At 46.3% G+C, this 23,640-nt stretch overlaps 1 protein-coding gene across 2 annotated transcripts in view; it reads right to left on the reverse strand.

Moving 5' to 3' along the window:
* Positions 1 to 1,415: 1,415 nt before the first annotated feature.
* The window catches only part of LOC135220889 (uncharacterized), a 115,002-nt gene continuing 92,777 nt past the window's right edge, over positions 1,416 to 23,640 (reverse strand). For both annotated transcript variants that reach the window (XM_064258499.1, XM_064258498.1), the window contains exon 5: positions 1,416 to 1,637. In XM_064258499.1, coding sequence (XP_064114569.1) covers positions 1,575 to 1,637 — 63 coding nt within the window. In that variant the 3' untranslated portion in view covers positions 1,416 to 1,574. The remainder of the gene's footprint in view (positions 1,638 to 23,640) is intronic.

Genomic DNA, 23,640 nt, shown 5'->3' on the forward strand with positions numbered 1-23,640 from the left:
CTTTGTTTCTATTCGGTTTCGTGTTCTTTCATCTTTATGTCCTTTGGCAAAGGTGCATTTGGCAACTGTCTGGGCACACACTGAAAAGGTATCATCCAAAGTCGAGCACCTGGAATTAGCTTTTCCAGAGATGTGGCCTAAGAATACCACCTGCATTAGCAGGCATTCTCCCTGAAGAGATTAATAAAAAATTGTCTACTCAAGCTTGTCGGAAAAACCTTGAAAAGAACAGAATCAATTACCATGCCCAGGTAGGTCACTCTTTGTGTAGGTTCCAGAGATGGCTTTGTGACATTTATTAGTACTATGCTTAGGGCTTTTACCAAGCCAAGTACCTGCTCCCTTTCCCTTAGGCAATCCTCCTTGAACTTTGCAAAGATAATCCAGTCATTGAGGTACATAAGTATATTCTTAATAAGAGAAACCATAGTGAAAACTTGGGGGTGTGGAATTCAACACAAAACAAGGAACTTACATTGATTAGTCTTTCCCCCAAAGGCTGTTTAAGAACTTCCTTGAATGGGGACATGAAAATACGCATCTTTTATGTCCACTGTAAACATCCGTGTACGTACCTTTCTCCATGCCAGCAAAAGACAGTAGAGGCTGACTTCATAAAAAAAAAGGGGGGAACAATGGACACACAGGTTGAGCCTGGATATGCCTAAGACTGGCCTCCAAACTCTATCAGCCCTTGGAACTTGGAATGTTATTATTGATAGGGCTTAGTTTTTCCAGACCTTTGAGTCTTAAGTAGACTCTTCTCGGGCTGGTGGAACTTGGAATGGCCTGTTTTTTGTTTGTATGGTGTTTTTACATTACATGGAACCAGTGGTTATTTAGCAATGGGACAAACAGCTTTACATGACTTCCGAACTATGTCGAGAGTGAACCTTTATCACCAGAAATACACATTTCTCACACTTCAATGGAATACCCAAGAATCGAACTCGTTGAATGGCCTGTTGTAAAAGGCCCAGCAAAGTAGCCGGTACTTCCTCTAATGCTGCCTTCTCCAATGGAGAAATGACTTCCTAACTCAACACCGGTCTCTTTTCTAGGTTGCTTTGTATGACTGAAAGGTTATGATATGGTTGAAGAGGCAGTAAATTCCTTTATGTGACTTACAATTCTTAATATGAGTAGGGGGTTGCACATCCCCCCTTTGGCAGTGAATTCTGGATCCTTGCTACAAAAAGGACACTTTTTTTTTTTTTTTTTTCCTGAGCTTGGAAATGAGGAAATGAAGACCCAAGGGAATGAGGTAGAACTTCACAAAGTCCATTTAAAGTAAGAGAAAGAGGACTCTTCCCTTTTGTGGCCTGGGACTGATGGAGAGAGACTTCTTTTGCCTGCAGATGGCTCCACCATCAGATAACACCATGACATATTAGGCATTACTACAACATATAATATTAGTTTATAAGCTTTATTAAACCTACTGTATTAAACCTACTGTAAAACAGCATAATGTGGCCTATTACCTTGTAAACAAAATCAAAGGTATTACATTCTAAAAAAAAATCTAGAAAAATTCTAAAAATAATTTTTGGTACATATATACTATATCATATTTACAAAAACTTCATTATATCTACAACCTTTCCTTTGTACATGAAGTTATGTTTTTGTGGAACCTGCAAAATAAAAAATAATTTTAGCATATAGCATATCTATGAACACTGTACAGATATAACAATCAATATAAAAAAAGATGTGGTAAAATACAGTCCACTTAAACTTTACACAGAGGTAAAGTATGCCAAGTTGTTGGAATACTGCATATAAAATAAAAAAATAAAACAAAAACATTAGAAAAAAGATATGATAAACATTTTATTTTTACATGTAAACCTTTGCACTTTGCTCTCAGTCATGAAAAGTACGCTACCAAGATCCACAAAATTCAGTCTATGTATACTAATGGCATTAAAGCCTACTACAATATGGATGTGATACTATGGCTCTTAGTAGATGCCTGGGAAAAGCTGATTGTGCTGTATAGGTATTTGAATAAACAACATAATTGAGTCCCATTTACCCAAAGCAGAAAGTCTTAAGCAACTTGGCTTACAATAAATAAAATTAAATGAAATACTATATATAAGATTATTCAATAGCTGAAACACATGTAATACTTAACCAGCAATTTCTATTTCCACCCAAGCATTTACCAACAGTCTACCCATCATGTTTGTGGTGTGTTCATGGCTATATCAAGATTTATCTATAGTATAGCCATATGCTTGACAATAAAATAATTTCTTAAAGAATAAGATATGGTAATAGCTCCATATAGCACATGATTGGGACTACTATCTTTAGGATGGTGTCATTAACCCTTAAACGCCTATTGGACGTATTAAATGTTGACAAAAATTGTCTGTTGGGTGCTTAATTGACGTATGAAACGTAGACGCAAAAAAGTTTTTTTAAAAATTCGCGGAACAATAGTTAAAGGCCTACTTTGCGAAAAATTTTGAATCACACACCTTGAGGGATGCTGGGAGTTCATGGATCAAGCTGTTGTTTTGTTTACAAGCGTTACCCAGGTAACTCTTCCGAAAAAATCAGAAATTTTTTTGTCCGATTGTCGTAATGTTTGCAACATTTTATATTAGCCATTACATAAAGTTTTATATATGGGAATGTGCGTGCAATTTCATGTAGAATACAACAAAAAACAACCCATCGTTGTAGCTTTTATCAGTTTTGAAATATTTTCATATAAATAACAAGTGCCAAAATATCAACCCACAGTCAACTTTGACTCGACCGAAATGGTTGAAAAATGCAATTGTAAGCCAAAACTCTGATATTCTAGTAATATTCAATCATTTACCTTTATTTTGCAACATATTGGAAGGCTCTACCACAATATTTTGATTTATGGTGAATTTTTGAAAAAAAAAAACATTTTCTTTACATCCGCGCAGTAACTGTTCCAAAATAGTACTCAGAATTTTTTTTGTCCGATTGTCATAATGTTTGCACCATTTCATATTAGCCGTTACATAAAGTTTTATACATGAAAATGTGCGCAATTTCATGTAGAATACAACAAAAATCAACCATGGTTGTAGCTTTTATCAGTTTTGAAATATTTTCATATAAATAAAGATAAGTGCCAAAATTTCAACCTTCGGTCAACTTTGACTCGACCAAAATGGTTGAAAACCGCAATTGTAAGCTAAAACTTTTACATTATAGTAATATTTAATCATTTACCTTCATATTGCAACAAATTGGAAGTCTCTAGCACAATATTTTGATTTATGGTGAATTTTTGAAATATTTCCTTATATATAACGATAAGTGCCAAAATTTCAATCTGATGGTTGCATACTAAACTTCAGGCAATGACAATAAAAGGAGACAAAAATGAACTCTTAATCTTGAAAATTAAGCGTGCTGTGATTTTTTGAAAAAAATGATATTGTTATGATACAATAAAGTTTGTTCATACTTACCTGGCAGATATATATATATAGCTGTATTCTCCAAAGTCCGACAGTATTTCAAAACTTACGACACACGCAGTGGTCGGCCAGGTGGTTAGTACCCATTCCCGCCGCTGGGAGGCGGGTATCAGGAACCATTCCCATTTTCTATTCAGATTTTCTATTACCACTGTCTCCTGAGGGGAGGTGGGTGGGCACTTTGATTATATATGTATATCTGCCAGGTAAGTATGAACAAACTTTATTGTATCATAACAATATCATTTGGTTCATGAAGCTTACCTGTCAGATATATATATATAGCTGAATCCCACCTTTGGAGGTAGGGAGAAACAGAATAGGATTTTAGGAAACACATACATGCAGATGATTGACATCTTGGTTCCATACCTGTTAGCATAGCTAACTTCGTGATTACTGTCACCCAAGTCGGCTTTTGCTTTACTAGAGTCTCAAGCAAGGTAGTGACCTGTATAGCTGGTGAGTTCTAGATGATCTGTCAACGGGAGCGTGACCACAATGTGACTAGACCATATTGACCATACTATGAGGGCTAAGAAGTAATATATATATCACCACCTGACCAACCTAGCCAAAGTTAAGGATGTTTAACTAAAGCTAAGAATTGAGAAGTCCGCCACTGGCGGCCGACCCAACAACTATAATTAACAGCTCTTCCTAACCATTTTCTACAGGATAGGATGAGTGGTACTTCTTGCCCCCAAGATTGTGTCAGCGGACACATATGGCCCTAGCGAGCAGCAGATCTCATATGTCGTCTTCACATCTCACAGGTAGTGTGAAGCGAACACAGAGTTGCTCCGCTAAAACACGGCACTCAGGATGTTACTGAGTGCCATGCTCTATTGAAATGCCTCCGAGGCCGCGCCCTCACCTCGTGAGCATTCAGTTTAAAAGATTTCAAATCCTTGTCCAAACATGACGAATGAGCCTCTTTGTAAGAGGCCTTTAAAAAGAACGCCAGGGCGTTCTTTGACATGGGCAAGTCTGGTCTTTTTACGGAACACCGCAGATTGTCCGAAGGACCTCGACTTCCTTTAGTTTTATCTAGATAAAACTTGAGAGCCCTGACAGGGTACAGGACTCTCTCTGGCTCTTGCCCAATAATTTGTGCCATCCCCTTGATATCCAAGTTTCTGGGCCAAGGGTTAGACAGGTTTTCATTCTTAGCCAAGAACGAAGGGTTTACAGAACACACTGCCAATATGTCTGCTGATGGCTTAAACTTCACTAACCCTCTTTGCCATAGCTAGAGCGGTTAGAAAGATTAGCCTTTCTGGTCACATGCTTCAAGTTTGCAGAAAGGAGAGGTTCAAAAGGCTTCGACTCAGGAACTTCCAGACTAAGTCTAAGTTCCATGTCGGAAGCTTCGATTTAGACAGTTTCGAGATTTCAAAAGACCTCAAAGATCATGAAGGGCTTTGTTCGACAGATCCAAACCTCTGAGTCCAAAGACCGTCGACAACATACTTCTGTATCCTCTAATAGTCGAAACTGCCAGCTCATCCACATTCCTCAGACGGAAAGGGAAGACGGCAATCTAATTCACAGAGGTCGAGGTGGAGGAATAGCCATTCTTCCTGCACCATCTCCAGAAAACTGCCCACTCTGATTGGTACACTGCAAGAAAAGAAGCTCTTCAAGCCTTGGCAATTGTACTTGCCACTGATTTGAAAAGCCTCCCGCTCTGGTCAACTTCTCGATAGTCTGAACGCAGTTAGACTCAGAGCGGAGAGGTTTTGTAGTACCTCTCGAAGTGGGGCTGTAAGAGTAGATTGACTCTCTCGGGAAGGGTCCTTGGAAAGTGCGCTAGGATGACATGACCTCTGTGAACCAGTCGCTTGACGGCCAACATGGGGTGATCAGCGTCATCCTCGCTCCCTCTGATGCCGCAAATTATCTTATTACTTACTCCTAAGAGTTTGAATAGGGGAAAAGAAACTAAACATCCATCACCGTCCAAACCCATAGGATGGCGTCTATTGTTACCGCTCCCGGATCGAGAAAAAAGGGGAGCAGTCTAGAGGAAGCCTCTTCGTCTTCAACATTGCGAAGAGATCTATCAAACGAGCCCCTAAAGTCTCCACAACTCTCAACATACTTCTAAGTGAAGAGTCCACTCGGACGTCAGTAGTTGCTACCGTCTTTCGAGAAGATCTGCATGGACGTTCTGCAATCCTGTAACGAACCTCTTGAGGATCGTTACATTCCGTGCCTGTTCTCACCACAGGCTCTCTCTCGTTAACTCGAACAGGGACAGAGAGAGTGTTTCTCGATACTTCTTGCGATATGCGAGAGCTGTGGAATTGTCAGAGTTGACCTGGACCACTCGGTCAACAACTCGTTCTTAGAAGAACTGGAGAGCCAACCTCATTGCTTCCAATTCTTTGAGATTATGTGCCAGGACATCTGTTTCCCTCTCCAGATGCCTGGCACCTTCTCGCTATCACCTTAGGTGATCGTCGACCGACTGAGAAATGTTCAGAATCACTTCCATATCTTCGATGTTATTTCAGTTTTCCGGTAGGAAAAACTGGAGAGGTCTGAATTACAGTCTCTTCAGGGAAACAAACTTCTCCAGCGAGGAAATGGTCCCCAGCAGACTCATCCATTCCTTCACCGAGCCTGTTTCCTTCCCCAATAAGGCTGCGCTTTGCCTAAGCAGGTGTGCATTATTATCATAGCGCTATGCCGCGGTAGACTCGTACAGAATTCTGTTACAGTGCGGTAAACAGAACCGAAAAGTCTAAGAGATCTCTGTTGAAAAATTTTCGCAAAGCGAAGGCGATGTTCATTCATGCATGCGAGAATTCCCTTCAACCCGAGGCTAAAGTCCGTGATTGTAGGGCAGAGATACGGTTAGTCAGTCAATCCCGCAGGAGACAGAGACGTAACCGACAGTGCATGGCAGACAACCAGCTGGAACTGAGCTGGCTCTACAGTGACAGTAGTCTACTTTCACCTTCTCGCACTATTCTGCCTGAGTTGCCAGCTATTCCATTCTACAAAGGAATATGTTTGATACCATCATTGAGCAGAAAGAAACTCTCAAGCAGGTACATTTAGGCGAAACAGATTTCGCTAAATACAGAAGCTGAGCTGGTGTTGTCGTAACAATACCTAAAATAACTAAAAGGGAAACTGGAAACTCCTGGAGGGTTGCCGGAAGTACCAATTAAATGTAAGTAGAATAAAAGTCCTCTTGGTTGCCATCCATAGGGGTAACTACGGTATGCGTATATAACTTGAACCATACAATCGCTTAATAGCAATATGACGCGAATGTAAAATAAGTAGAGTATTTTGGCCACTTGAACAGCTATCTCCCTACTACATTCTTTCTTCGACGAGGGAGAGAGGGAATGTAGATCGACTGTCTTCATCCTCTTAGCCAAGAGAACGAATTAGTATTAGCCACAGGAGAGCCTCAAGTGAGAACCGAGAACCGAAGAGGACAACTCAAGCTTCTTATGTTATCGGACAGAAGACTTCATGGACATAGTCTACAAGTCTTTTTCCCCGATGAGCCTCAGCGAGGTAGTAACCAATGAATGAGAGTTCTGAATCTTGTCAATGAGAGCTTATCCGATTATGCGATAGAATGTTATTGGGATCTTTGTCAATGAAAACTAACCCATTTACGTGACAAAGAGTTTAATATTTTGTCAATGGGGGCTTACCCACTTACCTGACAAAACGTTTAGTATCTTGTCAATGGGGGGGAACCCACGGATATGACAAAAGGTAATCTAGGAATTTTGAGCATAAAGTCTTCCCGATTCCCGTAGAAATCGAGGAAGGGGCAAGATTCCTGCTCAGAGACTGGGCTTACGGCAGGTAGGACCCGAAGGTTTCCCTTAGGCAGCGCCTTCCTGAACGCAAAAGAGGCGTCTTATGACACCGAAATCTGCTTCAATTTACTAGTCTCCTTCTAGATGCCATATCATCAGAACCAACCTGACTACTTTATCCATGCAGGTTGGATAGTTATTCGAGAGAAAGAGAGTCAGGTCCCCGAGACTGCAGGTCCAGGGCTCCGAAACACCAACCTAGGAGTTAAAAATATCCATCGTCCTGAACACCCCTTTCAGATGGCAATGCAGATCTGAAAGTGTTTAGGAAACCTTAGCAGAGGACGGGAGAGAACTCCTCGGGGCGTCTATCTGGATGGTAAAATCGTCCTGGGAAGAGGAAGGAACTCTCCAACCAGCTTCCTCTCCCGTCTCCTATCAAATGCCTGCTCTTACGCTTAACCTCGCTGGAAGTAGGACAAAGGAAGTCTTGCCTTGCGCTTTCCTGGAGTCCATCTAGTCATGGATTCTATTGAACGCTCTCTTCGTAGAAAGCGAAGAGGACATCTTGACGAGACCAGGCGCCTTCCTCTTCGACGACGCCAACAGCGAGAGGAGAGCAAGGGACCGAGGGCCGAAACTTCTCAGCAAACAAGTCTTATAGAAGGCGGGTCGACACCTTGATAGATGAAGATGATGACGAAGTAGTCTCTTCTTCATTCGTAGCTTGCGAGTCGCTCGAGGACTCTGTCTTCTTTACGGGAACAGGAGAAGGGTCCTTAACAGACCACGAAGCAATCAAACCCTGAGGCTCCTCTCGTAAAATGGGGTCTCCTACTTGAAGTAGGGTTCAAGATGAAAGTCGGGAATGCTTAATAGCAAACTACGAAGCTTTGCGAAGTTCCGGTAAAGGAATGTCCTGTGGAGCGTTCTGAAGAGTGTCCGATAAAGGAGCGTCTTGAGGAGCATCCTGAAGAGCGTCCATGTCAACGTCCTGACGAGCGTCCACAAAAGCGTCATGCTGAGCGTCCTGACGAGCAGCTCGTGACGAAGCCGCATGAAAAGCGTCCAGCTTAGCAGCTTGAGAAGAGTCCAGCTTAGCTGCCGAACTAGCATCATGCTTGGCAGCCGACGGAGCGTCCCTCAGGGACGAGCGAGGGGCGTCTTGGCGAGCTGCTTGACTATGCAAAGCAGCTTGCCGGGCGTCAAGCTTAGCAGCTTGAACAACAGCCTGCTTCGCAGCAGAGCGAACATCACGTACCGTATACGGAGCGCCACGAGGAGAGGAGGGGGGGAGCGTCTTGGAGAGCAGGAAAACAATCCTTGCTACGAGAGTAATGACGTTGCTTCCTCTCGACAGAGTGTCGAGCGTCTCGAAAGGCGTCCTAGCGAGGGGCTTGCCGAGCGTCTTGATGCATAGAATGCCGAGCGTCCTGAAAGACGTCCTCGCGAGGGTATTGCCGAGCGTCTTGCCTAAAGAGAAGGAGACTGCCTGATTCTCTTAACAGACAGCCTCGAATCCTTCCTGCGGCGACGCAGTACTGCCTCTCTCTTGGTGAAAAACGAGGCTAACTGTTGCTGATCCTGTGAGAAGCGAGGGGCGAGGGGACGCCTTCTTCCTTCTCACAGTAACAAAGTTAGGGCGTCTGGCGCTCAAAAGCGTCATGCTCCAATGACGTCCTGTTTCTCTTCTGCGGTGGAGTTGTAAAAATGTTCAGGCGACGTTTGCAACGCATGACGAGAGAGAGGACGTGAAGCGTCCTCTTCTATAAAGCTTCTCTTTAGAGGGCGCGAGTCCTTCCGAAAGTTCCAACCCCCATGCGGGGAGGACGCTTCGGAGGACGAGAAGCAATCCTTCAGGATTCCTGCACGTGCAGGATCTTTGGCAGCCTGGGAAGCGTCTTCAGGTCCTGCCGAAGGGACGCCAGATCGGTGGGGAGTCCCTGTAACCCTCCTTCGGCTTTCGACTTGCCCACTCCCTGTGTCCTGGGAGTCCGACAGAGGTCCAGGCCTAGAGGCATTATAGGGCTGATCTGACGCCCCCTCCACAACACTAGGGGCACTACACTTCAAAACACTGATTGGAGAGCGAGCACTTTAGATTCCAAGATACGGATGGAATCCACAATAACAACAAAACAAAGTACCAGAAGGTTAGCAGGTTCACTACCCTGACTTCTGTTTACTGATGCAGTCTTTGAGGAAGACCGCCTGATTCAATCATGCTCTAATTTGCGTACATACGAATCATACGTCTTCCCTTCGGAATCAGTCAAACTCTAACACTCCTTACATCAATCTTTCAATAAAGAAACATGCCCTGTACACATCGTGCATATACAATTAGGATACTTAAGCGGCAATAAAGTTTACAAAATCCTAAGACAGAGGTACTGAAAACAGAGAAAATCTGAATAGAAAATGGGAATGGTTCCTGATACCCGACTCCCAGCGGCGGGAATGGGTACTAAGCACCTGGTCGACCACTGCTTGTGTCGTAAGTTTTGAAATTCTGTCGGACTTCGGAGAATACAGCTATATATATATCTGCCAGGTAAGCTTCATGAACAAAACTTTTTCTGGGCTCAGTTCGTGTCGCTGCGTGAAATAATCCTTTAGTTCATTATTTCTAAGGTAAATGAGCTAACAAATACCAGAGAAAAAATAAATTCAAGAAGATGTCAGTATAACTGACTCGCTCACCCAAAATAAAAGAAGGGTGTCGGTATGGTAACTAGGGCGAGTGAGACCACTACCACGAACTTCTTGCCATTTAGAATTCTCCCACACCAAAATCCCCAACTGAGAGAGCTGACCCACTGGTCGAGGCGGCAACTACTACCACTACACCCCACGCCACGCCAACTGCCGCGCCTCTGGTGGTCATCCTTTCAGTTAGCGGACTAGGAGACACACGTGTTTTGTTTTGCTCTGTGTTTTTCGTGGATTTATCCCTTATTTCTTCAAGATGGAACGCGCAGCTATTGCAGCAGCTAAGTTAAGTGCCCTGAAAAGGTTTGGGTTTAGTTTTTTCCAGCCAAGAACTTGTTTTTACCGTTTTTTAGGTGCGAAGACAGGTTCCCGGTCTAGCGCATGGCGGCCTTGTCTCGCCTCATGTTCGGTTAGGTTTCGAGGTCTCCCATACCTTGGAACCTTTCCTTTCATTTTATTCACGTGTTACTCTAGTCCCTTTTAATTACATACAATGTTGATTCTACTATTTACATCGTTTAGGGGAATTAGCCTACCCCTGGTGTTAGTTCATACATGCATGTCTCTCTACCTAGTAGTAGGCATCTGAGTGTTTTCCTTTGTCCAGACCCTGGCCATTGCTCTCCTTATCGGCTTAGGCTAGCTCTGAGTGGTAGACTTTTTCTTCGGATTCAGTCGTTCACTCCTGGACTTCCTTTCTCTTTCACTCATTATTTTTTCCCCTATTTTTATTATTATTATCGTTACTATTATTATTTTATCGATGTAATAGTTTTTGCTTGATTAGGTTAGTTTAGGGCATCCAGTGTTATTTAGGGTCTGGGTCTCTAGTGGTCCTGTTTTCTTGGTCCACCGAAGACTCTGTTCTTACAGTTTTGTTGCACCATTCTGGTCAGTTTGGTTGCATGAGACCCTTGCGTTTTATACCGACTAGGTCGGTTGTGTTGTGTTATCGTACCTTGGTCCACTCTCGATCGCGGTACCGCTGGACGCCCGTCCCCAGTCGCCCTTTTCCCCCCCTTCTTCTCTCCCCATGGAGTAGAAGGGAAGGGGGATCTGTCCTTGCTCGCTCCCTGCCTTTAGCTCCACCCGGGCATGGCTCACTCTCTCCCCACGCGGAGGGAGTAGGGGAGCCTGGACAGGTTATTAGACTGGGGGAGACCTCGTTCTCCCTTGCGCTCGGGGGTGCTCCGGTGTGGTTGGAGTTTGGGGGTTTGGCCTCCCCCCTCTCCGGTTGCGCCGGCGCTCCCCGGAGTACACGGGATCTGATTTCTTCCCTCCTCGTTTTAGCTCCCCACGACGGATGGTTCTCTGGCTCTTCTACCCCGGTGTCCCATCGGTTAGTGGGGAGGGTGGTAGGCTCCGCCAACCACCGGAGCGGATATGATTTCAGTAGGTCCTTTAGCTATCCTTTTGTTCCCTCGTCTCCGGCGTTTACCCCTAGGGGCATTCTTCCGGTAGCGTAGGACAACTTCGCGCTTCGGAGTCGATCTCCGGTGTATCAACTTTCGCTAGTGCTTAAGTTTAGTTAAAGTGATTTAGCTTAAGCTTGGGTTCCCTCCCCTGTCCTCCGTTGGAAATTTCCTTTATAGTTATATTTTATTATATATCTATATATGTTTGCCTTTGGTTTATGGAATTTCCTCCTCCGGTGTACACCGGAGTATTTGTGTTTCACCTATTTAACCCAAAGGATTTCAGGGGAGGGATTATGCCCGTTTTTTCATCTAACTCCGGCATGCAGCGGAGTACTAGAGTAGCCTTGTGAGTGTAAACCTGATACTCATGTATCTTTCCACTTACAGGCTACCAACTGCCAGCAACCCGGCTGTAACGCCGTGCTCCAGGACCCCTGCGGGCATGAGGTCTGCCGGACCCATGCTCCCTGTTCTACCAGCCACGGAGATCTTCAGGTCTGGTTTCACGAAGCTTGCTCTATTTGTTATGAGCTTGTAAACCAGTTTTTGGAAGGAGTAAGTACTTCTGGTCATCAGCACGTTCATGCCATATGAGTTCTGATATATAATTAAGCTTAAGCTCATCTTAGTCTAGTGGTTAAGGATCACCTTTAGACTTAAGTGTTAATAAGGACCCTCTCTTTCAGGCTGCCGCAGTCAAGGACGTGGCTTTAGCGACCCTGAGAGCCTGGGTCGGCGGATTTGGAAAGAACGCCGCCAAAGGACAGCCCTACATCCTGGAGAAGAGGATGGCTGTCCTGTTGTTCCCCGGAGGAAAGTCGACGGGGTACGTTGACCCTGCTGCGGCGGCTCCGACGATCGCCGCGATCCAGGAGCAGGTGGAGCAAGCTCTCAAGGAAGGACAAGGCCAAGACATCATGGCGGAGGTCGCCACTCTTGATATTAACGTAGAGCCTATGACGGTAGGGGTAGATGATTTGTTGGTTGAGGTAGGTACGTTAGGCACTCAAGGGCTTCCCTTAAGTGCATCTGGATCTTTATCTCCTGTCCCTTCTTCTTCTTCCTTTCAGGGCTTTACGGGCGCTGAGCTCCCGTATAGTGCCCCCACTGCTTCTGTGGTCCCCAAAGTGAAGGGTCACAGAGAGCCAAAGACTCTTAAGAAGACGTCGTCTAAAAAGACTTCTTCGTCTTCTTCGGCTCGTAAGTCTCCGGCTTCTTACCCCGGAGCAGAGAAAGTGAAAGCCTCCTCTTCGTCAGCTTCACTTCCGAAAGGGTCGAGGAGCAAGTCCTCCAGGGAGAGGTCCCGCACTCCTGCGGAGTCAGTGATTTCTCCTACTACTGCCGGAGCCCTCCTGGCGACCTCGACAGGCTCTGTGCCTCCGAGTGGTTTTGATCCTGCTTCATTTTCCGCCGGAATGATGCAGCAGGTGGAAGACTTGGTAGGTTCCTTGAGATCGAGCATGGAACAAATGTTCACTCAGCTTTCGGACAGGATGTCCAACCAAGAGAACCTCCTTTCCGGTTTTAACCAAGCTCCTCAGACTGATTCTCCGACAGTTGGTGCTGGTCATGTTCAACTCCCGGCATATGACACTCTCCCTGCATTCTCCATGAATAACCCTTGGAGGGTAGCGGCTTTCGCTCCTTTCAAGGATGGCCTTATCTCCATCCCGGAGTGCGGAACTCGAAGGATTGAAGACTTCGAGTTCCACCCCGCAGATTTACAGCCTCCTTACATGGGGTATGCCAGGCTGACGGAGGCAGCGCTGAATAGGAGGACAAGATCCCGAAGGAGACAGTCCTATATAGCAGGGATCATGCTCAGAGGGAATGGCTTCACTGCTTAGAAGACTGGGATTGCATTAACACCAGGCTTCAAGCTTTTAAGAGCCCTTTCACGATCTTCACGACGGAAGAGGAAGCACTTCCCTTCCTGACGAAGATAGCCGATGTCACGATCCAGGCAGGCTTGAAAGGTGAACCATTGCCTCAGCTAAGGGAAGCAGACCCCACATCTCCTCTTCTCTCTTCGTTTGGCGATCTGTGGGAGGGCTTGCCGGCCACCTTTACGGTGGGTAAGTTTAAGCCGGACTGTGCCATGGACCAGTTCGGCGAGAAACTTCCCAGGCTTCCAGACAACCTAATCCAAGCGGAGTTCGAGGCAAGGTCCAGGTTAGCAAGGACATTGAACACAATGGTTATGACGGAAGTAGCGGCCCTCTCCTATGCGTCCGAGCCGCTCTTCAAGCTTTTGGCGAAGTCGCAGACTCATACAGTCCAATTGGACTTGTATGAGTTTGTTGTAGCAAGAGTCAACTGCCGGAAACATGTCCTCCAGGAAGCAACTATTAGGCACGAGCCAAATAAGTTGCTTTCCTCCAACATTTGGGGGGCGGACCTCTTCCCGGAGTCGGCAGTTAAAGAGGTCCAAAATGAAGCGACGAGACTAAACCAGAGTCTCAGAGATCGTTGGGGCCTCTCTGCAAAAAGGAAGCAAGACAGTTCTTCAGGGAAGAAACTGAAAAAGACAAAAAGGTTTCAACCATACCAAAAGAAACCACAGCACTTTGTCCAAACAGTCTCGGCAGTCTAGGTCACCCAACCAGGACAACCCGCTACAACGAAAGGCCAGACTCAGCCCATCCTCTTGATCTCGCCTCAGGCACAACCTTCCAACCTTCCACCTCTTACGCTGTTTCCCCGGCGTGTAACTCGGTGTATGAAGGCCAGGCCTTTCAAACCTTTAACCGGTTTGCCAGGGGAAGCAGGGCCAGAGGAGCTTACTGCCAAAGAGGAGCAGGCAGAGTCATTAATAGGGGCAAGCACTTCCGTGGCGGACGTGGAGCTCACTCCGCACAGCAACAGTGAGACCTCCAAGGTAGGAGGGAGGCTGTTCCTCTTCCGGCACCTGTGGGGGTTCAGCAAATGGGCAAAAAGTATTGTGTCAAAGGGTCTGGGTTGGAGTTGGATCGAAGGCCCCCCTCCACCCAGACCATTCCTTCAACTTCCATCGAAGGAATTGACAGATTATGCAGAGGAACTCCTCCAGAAAGGAGTAATATCGAGCGTCAAGCATTCAAAGTTTCAAGGTCGCTTGTTCAGTGTGCCAAAGAAAGGCTCATTAAAAAGAAGAGTAATCTTAGACTTGTCCCAGTTAAACTTATCCATTCGCTGCGACAAGTTTAAAATGCTGACCATCTCGCAGGTACGGACCTTACTTCCCCGTGGGGCCGTCACCACCTCTATCGATCTTACAGACGCATACTATCATATCCCAATTGCGAGACACTTTCGCCCTTACCTAGGCTTCAAGCTAGGAGACCAGACATTCTCGTTCAAAGTGATGCCCTTCGGACTGAACGTAGCTCCCAGGGTATTCCAAAAATAGCGGAAGTAGTTGCTCAACAACTAAGGTCGCAAGGGATAATGGTAGTAGCGTACCTCGACGATTGGCTGATCTGGGCGTCAACCGTCATGGAATGCCACAAAGCCACAAAGAAAGTGATTCAATTCCTGGAATACCTGGGGTTCCAGATAAACAGGAAAAAGTCAAGACTCACTCCGGAGTCTCGATTTCAATGGCTCGGCATTCAATGGGACTTAGCCTCTCACAATCTGTCAATTCCGGTAGCCAAAAGGAAGGAAATAACGAAGTCAGTAAAGCAATTTCTAAAGTACAAATATGCTTCAAGGAGAAACCAGGAAAGGATCCTAGGTTCTCTCCAGTTTGCTTCAGTGACGAACGTCTTGATGAAAGCAAAACTGAAAGACATAAACCGGATTTGGCGCTCAAGGGCAAATGTCAAATCCCGGGACAAGTTGTCAGCAATCCCGCAAATTCTTCGCAACCGTCTGTGTGTCCATGGACACAGACGAAGAATCTGTCCATGTCGGTGCCTCTTCAATACCCTCCTCCGGTGTTAACTATCCACACAGACGCTTCATTAAGCGGCTGGGGAGGGTACTCTCAGTTCAGAAAAGTTCAGGGAACTTGGTCACCGCAGTTCCGCCAGCTTCACATAAATGTATTGGAAGCCATGGCAGTATTTCTTACCCTGAAGAGGCTCCTTCCACCAAAGAACTCTCACGTAAAATTGGTTCTGGACAGCGCAGTAGTAGTTCACTGCATCAACAGGGGAGGATCCAAATCAAGGCATCTGAACCATGTCATGATAGCCATCTTTTCCCTAGCGGACAAGTACAAATGGCATCTTTCCTCCACCCACCTAGCGGGAGTAAGGAATGTGATAGCAGACGCTCTATCCCGGTCAGTTCCCTTGCAGTCAGAATGGTCCCTAGACAACAGTTCGTTCCAGTGGATACGCCGGAGTGTTGCAGGTCTCCAAGTAGATCTTTTCGCCTCCCAAGCGAACCACAAGCTTCCATGCTATGCGGCTCCCAACCTGGACCCTCTGGCATATGCCACAGACGCTCTGTCCATAGACTGGAACCAATGGAAGAAGATTTACATCTTTCCTCCAGTGAATCTTCTTCTGAAAGTTCTGAACAAACTCAGGACTTTCAAGGGACAGGTGGCCCTAGTAGCCCCGGACTGGCCGAAGAGCAACTGGTACCCTCTGCTTCTGGAATTGGGTCTTCGCCCTAAACGGATTCCCAATCCCAGACTCTCTCAGTTAGTACAAACGAGGACTGTGTTCGCTTCCTCAGGAATTCTCAAAGCCCTAACTTTATGGACTTCATGAAGTTTGTGGCTAAAAAAGATGCAGATATAGATCCCCAGAATATCCTTTTCCTGGAATCAGATAAAAGGGATTCAACTCTGAGACAGTATGATGCTGCAGTCAAGAAGTTGGCCTCTTTCCTGAAGGAATCAAACATCAAAACCATGACTATTAATTCAGCTATATCCTTTTTTAGGTCTTTGTTCGAAAAAGGATTAGCAGCTAGCACTATTACTACTAACAAGTCAGCCTTGAAGAAAATCTTCCAGCTGGGTATTAATATAGACTTAACAGATTCTTACTTTACGTCTATTCCCAAGGCTTGTGCTAGACTTAGACCTTCCGTAAGGCCTACTTCAGTGTCATGGTTTCTAAATGACGTCCTCAAACTGGCTTCAGACACTGACAACTCTACATGTACTTTCATAATGCTTTTAAGAAAAGTGCTATTCTTGCTAAGTCTGGCTTCAGGAGCTAGGATTTCAGAACTGTCGGCTCTATCCAGAGATGTGGGGCATATAGAATTCCTCCCCTCAGGAGTAGTTCTACTCTCCCCGGATCGCAGCTTTTTAGCTAAAAATGAGGATCGTCTATTAAGATGGGAACCTTGGAAAGTCATCCCTCTCAACAAGACCCCTCTCTTTGTCCAGTGATGACCTTATGAGCCTTTCTGTCTAGGACATCCTCTTCCTCTTCGGGTCCCCTCTTTAGGAGAGAAAAAGGTGGCACTTTATCAATTAAAGGTATAAGACAACAGATCCTCTATTTTATTAAACAAGCAAACCCTGAATCATTCCCTAAAGCCCATGATGTCAGGGCAGTAGCCACCTCCATTAACTATTTCCAACACATGAACTTTGATGACTTGAAAAAGTATACTGGATGGAAATCACCGACAGTTTTTAAGTGTCACTATTCAAAGTCCTTGGAATCTTTAAAATTTCCAGCAGTGGCAGCGGGGAACATAGTTTCCCCTGACATTGCTCAGTAGTTGTAGTTGAAGATCCAGATCTCCTTTCTACCTGCCTCAATTAACATTTCATCTAACCTGCCGTTATGCTCTACACTTTGCCTTTTAGCCTTAGCTGCTTATGATTATGGCTTAGTGGTGTGTCCCTTTTTTTTTTTTGCTAGGGACACCCACAATAATTTGTATCCTATGAAACTTCTTGAGTGTGGTTCCCTTATTTTAATGCTAGGGTTCCACACTCGTACCTTGTATATATCCATTAAAATTTTGTATTGTTGTGAATTACTGATTCTTTAGATAATAAGTGAATAATTACTTATGTGATTTCATGACTCACAGTCAGAGAATAAGTTGAAATATGTTTAGATTTAAGTTTTTTGTACATATTTTCAATAAGTCCTCTTTGGTTTTGTTATTCTATGTATATACCTTATTCTCTAATTATATTATTGTAGGTTACTTTTAGTTTTATTGGGACCCTTTAAATTCTTTCAATCTTGCACTATTTCTCTGGTACTATTTCACGCAGCGACACGAACTGAGCCCAGAAAAAGGATTTTGACGTAGGAAAAATCTATTTCTGGGCGATGGGTTCGTGTCGCCCAGTGAAATCCCACCCTGCCCTTGCCCTGTCGCCCAAGATTGCCTGCTAACTTCAGGATGGCCACCAGAGGCGCGGCAGTTGGCGTGGCGTGGGGTGTAGTGGTAGTAGTTGCCGCCTCGACCTGTGGGTCGGCTCTCTCAGTTGGGGATTTTGGTGTGGAAGAATTCTAAATGGCAAGAAGTTCGTGGTAGTGGTCTCACTTTTATTTTGGGTGAGCGAGTCAGTTATACTGACATCTTCTTGAATTTATTTTTTCTCTGGTATTTGTTAGCTATTTACCTTAGAAATAATGAACTAAAGGATTATTTCACTGGGCGACACGAACCCATCGCCTAGAAATAGATTTTTCCTACGTCAAAATCCTTTTTTTCTGCTTCGGCGCTCACTCGCGAATGCCGCCAGCATACGGGAGACACTTTCAGAAATACCGGCTCTGCGTTTAAGGGTTAAGCCGCTTTACCATGCCCAACACAGTCTCTGTCTCTCTGGGAGTTATTAATGGCATGCACAGAAATATACTGAACTATGACAGAAATCAAGGACTTATACTTGGAGGGAGGTACAAGACATCCTGAACCGGTTGGGGGCTTACCCACCAGTGCAGCTCCAGAAGAAATAACTTCCAGAGAGGGACTCAAGCCCGTGAGACGCTAGATAAATTGATATCTAACCACTCAGACACTGAGCGACATACAATGATATATGGGAGAATCATTGCATTTGCATAAGGAACCAAAGACAAACTTTGACTTTCCAATAACAAACCAACACACCAGGGTTTGTTACCACTCCCAACTCCCCCTTGCCAAGGAGGGGAGCATATGCTACCGAATAGATGGTTGGATATTTGTATACCAAGCGACCAGCCAACTTACTTCTTCTCTTATCCACACAATTGTCTTAGGCAAGATACAAAGTGCCCTGTTAGGGGCAATGATGAGTTACAAAACCTGTTGGGCAGTCACCACAGGACCCAGGGAAAATGTGTCCATAGATCTGTGGGAAACATCCTCAAGATAGAAAGAAGTGAATGTGGACTGGCGTAACCACATATCAGCGCTCAGCACTCTATGTACAGCCAAGTTCTTTTTGAAAGCCAGAGAGGACCAATACAACTAATATCATGGGCTCTAGCTTGCACAGACGTGGCAGCGGAATCATCAAGAGTCAAGTATGCCTGTCTGATGGCTTCCCGTATGCAAAAAGAGATAGTACTCTTCAACACCTCTTTCTTTGTATGTCCTGTGCTAACAAAAAGTCTGCGGCAGCCTGGCCTAAGGTACCGCGTCCTTTTAAGGTAGCAACGCAGGGCCCGAACAGGACACAACAAAAGCTCTTGAGCATCACCACCCACAAAGCCATTCAGTGATGGAATGGAAAAGGAAGTGAACCAATCAATGTGCACAGAAGGATTTTGAGCCTTGGCCACCAATTCCGGGACAAATTTGAATGACACCAACCCCCAACCCCCAACCCCTGGTGTGCTTAACATCATAGCTCAGACCATGGAGCTCTCCCACTCTCTCCGAAGATGCCAGGACCAGGAGGAAAACCATCTTGAATGTCAAGTTCCTATCAGATGAGCGACGCAAAGGTTCGTATGGACCCTTAGTGAAACTTCTCAGAACCATGGAAACATCCCACGTAAGAGGCTTGAGCTCCCTAGGAGAACTCAACTGCTCAAACCCTTAACCAGCAAGGAAAGTTCCCAGGACGAGGAGATGTTGATACCTCTAAGGCGTAACACCAAACTCAGGGCCGCCTTGTAGCCTCTAATGGCAGAAACGGACAAATGTTTCTCATCTCTGAGGAAGCTTAAAAAGTCTGCTATGCGCTGAATAGATGTTCTGAGTGGAGAAAAACCCCATTTACGACACCAATCACAGTAGATCGCCCACTTTCCTTGGTAAACTGCAGAGGTTGACCTTCTGAGACTGCTGGACATAGGCCCTGCTTTTCTCTTAGCAAAGCCTCTCGCTCAGAGGAGATACTTGATCGACTCCAACCGTGAAGAGACAGGGATTCTATGGACTGGTGGAACCTTTCTGCCTGCAGCTGACACAGGAGATGCCGCCAAGGGAGAATTTCCCTTGGAACCTCCGACGACAGCAGATCTGGAAACCATTCTGCCTGAGGCCACAGAGGGGCTACCAAAGTCATCCTGAGATCCTGTGAACTCATCAGCCTGTTCAGAACTTGATGGATCAAACAAAATGGAGGGAAAGCATACACCTACACCTCCAGGTTGTTCCAGGGATGTTGGAACACGTCCTCCGTCAACGCTAAAGGATCTGGAACTACTGAACAGAATATCTCCAGTTTCCTGTTGAATTGAGTCGCAAAAAGGTCCAGCATAGGTTTCCCCCAAACCTGGAAGAGCTTGACTGCTACTACCTGTTGAAGGGATCACTGTACCTAGGATCTGATCCCGACGACTGAGTTTGTCTGCGACCACATTCCGTTTGCCTGGGATATACCTGGCTCAGAGCTCTACTGAACTGCTGATCGCCCACTGGTGAACCTCGACGGTCAAGCTGTTTGTACTCCACTCTCCAATGTCTGAGGCAATGAGGCCGCCTAAATGAGGCCCCCCAACCTGTGAGGGAGGCGTCTGAAAGCAGAAGGAAGTCCGGTGGAGAGAACGCAGGGGGACACCCTTCAAACAATTTCGGTCGTCCAACCACCAATGAAGGTCTTCTCTCACTTTCAGAGACAGAGGAACCTTTAACAGGGGTGAGTCCCCTGCCAGAGACCAGAATTCCCCCAGTCTCCATTGTAGAGACCGAAGATGAAGACGTCCATGAGGGACCAGCTTCTCCAGGGAAGACAACTCCCAGAAGAACCTGCCACTGATGAGCTGACTGGTGTGGTTCCGACAGGAAGTCACACGCCACCACTCGCAACTTCTCCAACCTCTGATCTGACGGGAAAACTCTTGCTACCACCATGTCGATGACCATGCCCAGGTAGAGAATCCTTTGACTGGGTATAAGGTTTGACTTTTCCTGGTTGACCACGATGCCCAGTTCCAGACACAACCGAAGCAGATGATCTCTGTCCTGCAGCAGCTTTTCCCTGGAACCTGAAAAGACCAACCAATCGTCAAGGTACCTCAGCAAACGGATCCCCTGAGCATGGGCCCTTGTAAACACTTGGGGGGCTGTAGTCAGCCCAAAGCACAGGACTTTGAACTGGAAGACCTTGTCTCTGAGAGAGAAGCAAAGGAACTTCCTGGACGTCAGATGAATAGCAATCTGGAAGTATGCGTCCCTCAAGTCTATCAACAGCATGAAGTCACCTTCTCTCACAACTGCCAACACTGAATGCGGGGTCTCCATCTTGAACCTTGTCTTCCTGATGAAGTGATTTAAGGTGAATAAGTCGATCACAGGTCTCCAACCTCCCGAAGCCTTGGGCACCAAGAAGTGACTGTAAAACCCCGGAGATGGATGCATCACTTTCTCTATTGCATCCTTGTCAAGCATCTTCTGCACTTCCTCCTGGAGAGCCAAGAACTTCAGAGAATCTGGAGGATACACCCTCCTGAGCTACGGCTTGTCTGAGAGAGGAGAAGAGAAGTCGAATGGCAGTAGATACCCCACCTGAAGGACATCTACCACCCACTTCTCCACCCCATAATTCTGCCACTTGGCTTAATGGTCTGCCAGGCACCCCCCCACCCATGGAACAGGAGAGAGAGAGGCACCTGACCTACTGACGACCCCCTTTACCTCTGCCCCTGGGACCCCTTCCCAGCTTAAAGGAACAGGAGCAAAAGGGACATTGGTCCTCTGACCTAGGCTGAGACAAATGGCAAGGCCCTACCGAAACCGAACTCCTCGATGGCCTACCAAGCGATGATCTTCGTGACTGCTGCTGGGCAGGGGGAGGAGCCGGACATCTGCGAGGATGAGACTCCGACTTAGACACAGCCTGGTGCACTAATCTGTCCTTGGTGTCAGCCTGGCACCGGTCTATTGCATCCTCCAGCTCGGTCCCAGGAAACAGAAATTGAGACTCCAACAGATATCCATTCCTCAATGCCAGCAAGGACTCAGGGTCAACTGATCTGTCCATCCAGGATGAAGCCACATCTCTTCTAATCAGGAGAAGATTGGCCCATAAATTAACACTGAGGTAAGCCATATACAAAAACACCTTGGCTCCAGACTGCAACAAACTGGCAAGAGAGGAAGCACTCACCAACCCTTCTGGGGACCTATCAGAAGCTATCCTGGCAAAGACCGTAGACCAGAAGTCCAGCCAAGAAACCATCTGCAACATGGAGGCTGCCGTAGATTCCAACGCTGATGTATACTGTGGAGACAAGGATGGAGTCACTGACCTCACCTACTCCAAAGTCAATCCCGGCTTCAGATGATGTCGGTGTTAAGATGACATGACATCAAAAAAGCAGAGTTCGTAGCATAGTACTTCCTATGCCTCGTGAGAGGCAGGGGTAGCAGCTTGGCAGAGTTCCTAGAGCAAAGCAAACCATCCCCATCTGAAACAGAGGCGTTAACCTTGTGCAAGACCGACTGGACATGCCCCAACAAGGGAAGTTGAAACAATGACCTGGGATCCTGCGTAGCTCCCTTCAAGGCTTCCAAACGGGAAGGAGTATAAGACGACCGAGCCTGAGTCCTACTCTCCAAATTGTTGAATCCATGAATGAGATCGACAACTTCTGTAAAGGAAGACAAAAACTCTTGCGTGTCTCCTTCCTCCTGCTCCGGCAATGGAGACTGAGGACGAGAAGGGTGTGCAGGCTTATCTAAAGCACCTTCCTCGTTTAAATTAATGGAAGAACCAGCAGCCAAACAGCCCGAAACACCAACTAACCTGTCTGGGCTCGATCCAAGCGCCAACTCCTGCGACGAACCAACCACAACACTAGGGACATCACTACGCACTCTCCCAACAGATGACTCTCTAACATGGCCGCGAATGAGCACGGGCATGGCCGACATACGAACGTGTGTCAGTGAGGAATCTTGAACACTTGAGACAGAATGAGAATCCCTCGGAGTCAAACTCCTGAAAGTACCAGGGAGAGGGGCAGGCAAACACTCCTGTTGCACCAACTCTGCGCCCACAACCTTCGACCTCTTGACAGGCATCCTGAGATCCTTATGGCGACAGATAGGCCCTGGAGAAGGATAAGTGGGAGCACCTGGAACATGTGCACAAACGAGGAAGGTTGCAACACACTCGCGACTCGGTGTAGAGGACAAAGCAGCCACTGCAGATTGCACAGGGGAAGATACACTAACACTCTCCATAACCGCAACACCAACACTCTTAGAAACACGGGCGTGCTGCTCCTCACTCGCAGATGAAGAAAGGGCAAGTCCTCAGCCTTCCAATGCTTGATACACCAACACGGTGGAGATGGGGGAGAAGGAGAAGAAGGCAGCACTGGCTCCTTACACAATCTCTTTGCAGGAGGGGGGGTGGGGGGCCCGACGCAACACGCTTACCTCCAGTCCTCCCAGCTGAAATGGCAGCCAACTTATCTTCTACAATGAGTCCAATCTCTTAAGAACTGCCTGGCATAAAGCCTCAGACGGATCAGCAAGAGAAGGGTCTGACGACATGGAAGGGAGATGCAGTGAACTGGATGGCAGAGATGACGTCAGGGCAGCAAACGATGATGACACAGACGAGTGAGGCAGTGCAGTGGAGACAACTGGGAGTGACGTCATTGATGGAAGTGATGCCATAAATAGCGATGATGTCATGGCTTTCCCTCAATCTGAACGGGAAGCAGACACCCCGGCTTCCCTCTGACTTGAAGAAGCAGCAATCGTCACTGGTGGAACAATATAAAATGGCTGATCTCGGCTACCCACGAAGAGACCAGGAGGAGGGGGGAGGGCCTGGACAGCATGAGGAGGGGGGTTAGTGAGCATCCATGAAGTGCGTCAGCAAACCCTCCAAGGACTATGGAACCCATAGCCCAAGCATTCCCCAAAGCGCTG

Source organism: Macrobrachium nipponense, chromosome 2, assembly GCF_015104395.2.
Source record: "Macrobrachium nipponense isolate FS-2020 chromosome 2, ASM1510439v2, whole genome shotgun sequence".
In the NCBI taxonomy this organism is placed as follows: domain Eukaryota; kingdom Metazoa; phylum Arthropoda; class Malacostraca; order Decapoda; family Palaemonidae; genus Macrobrachium; species Macrobrachium nipponense.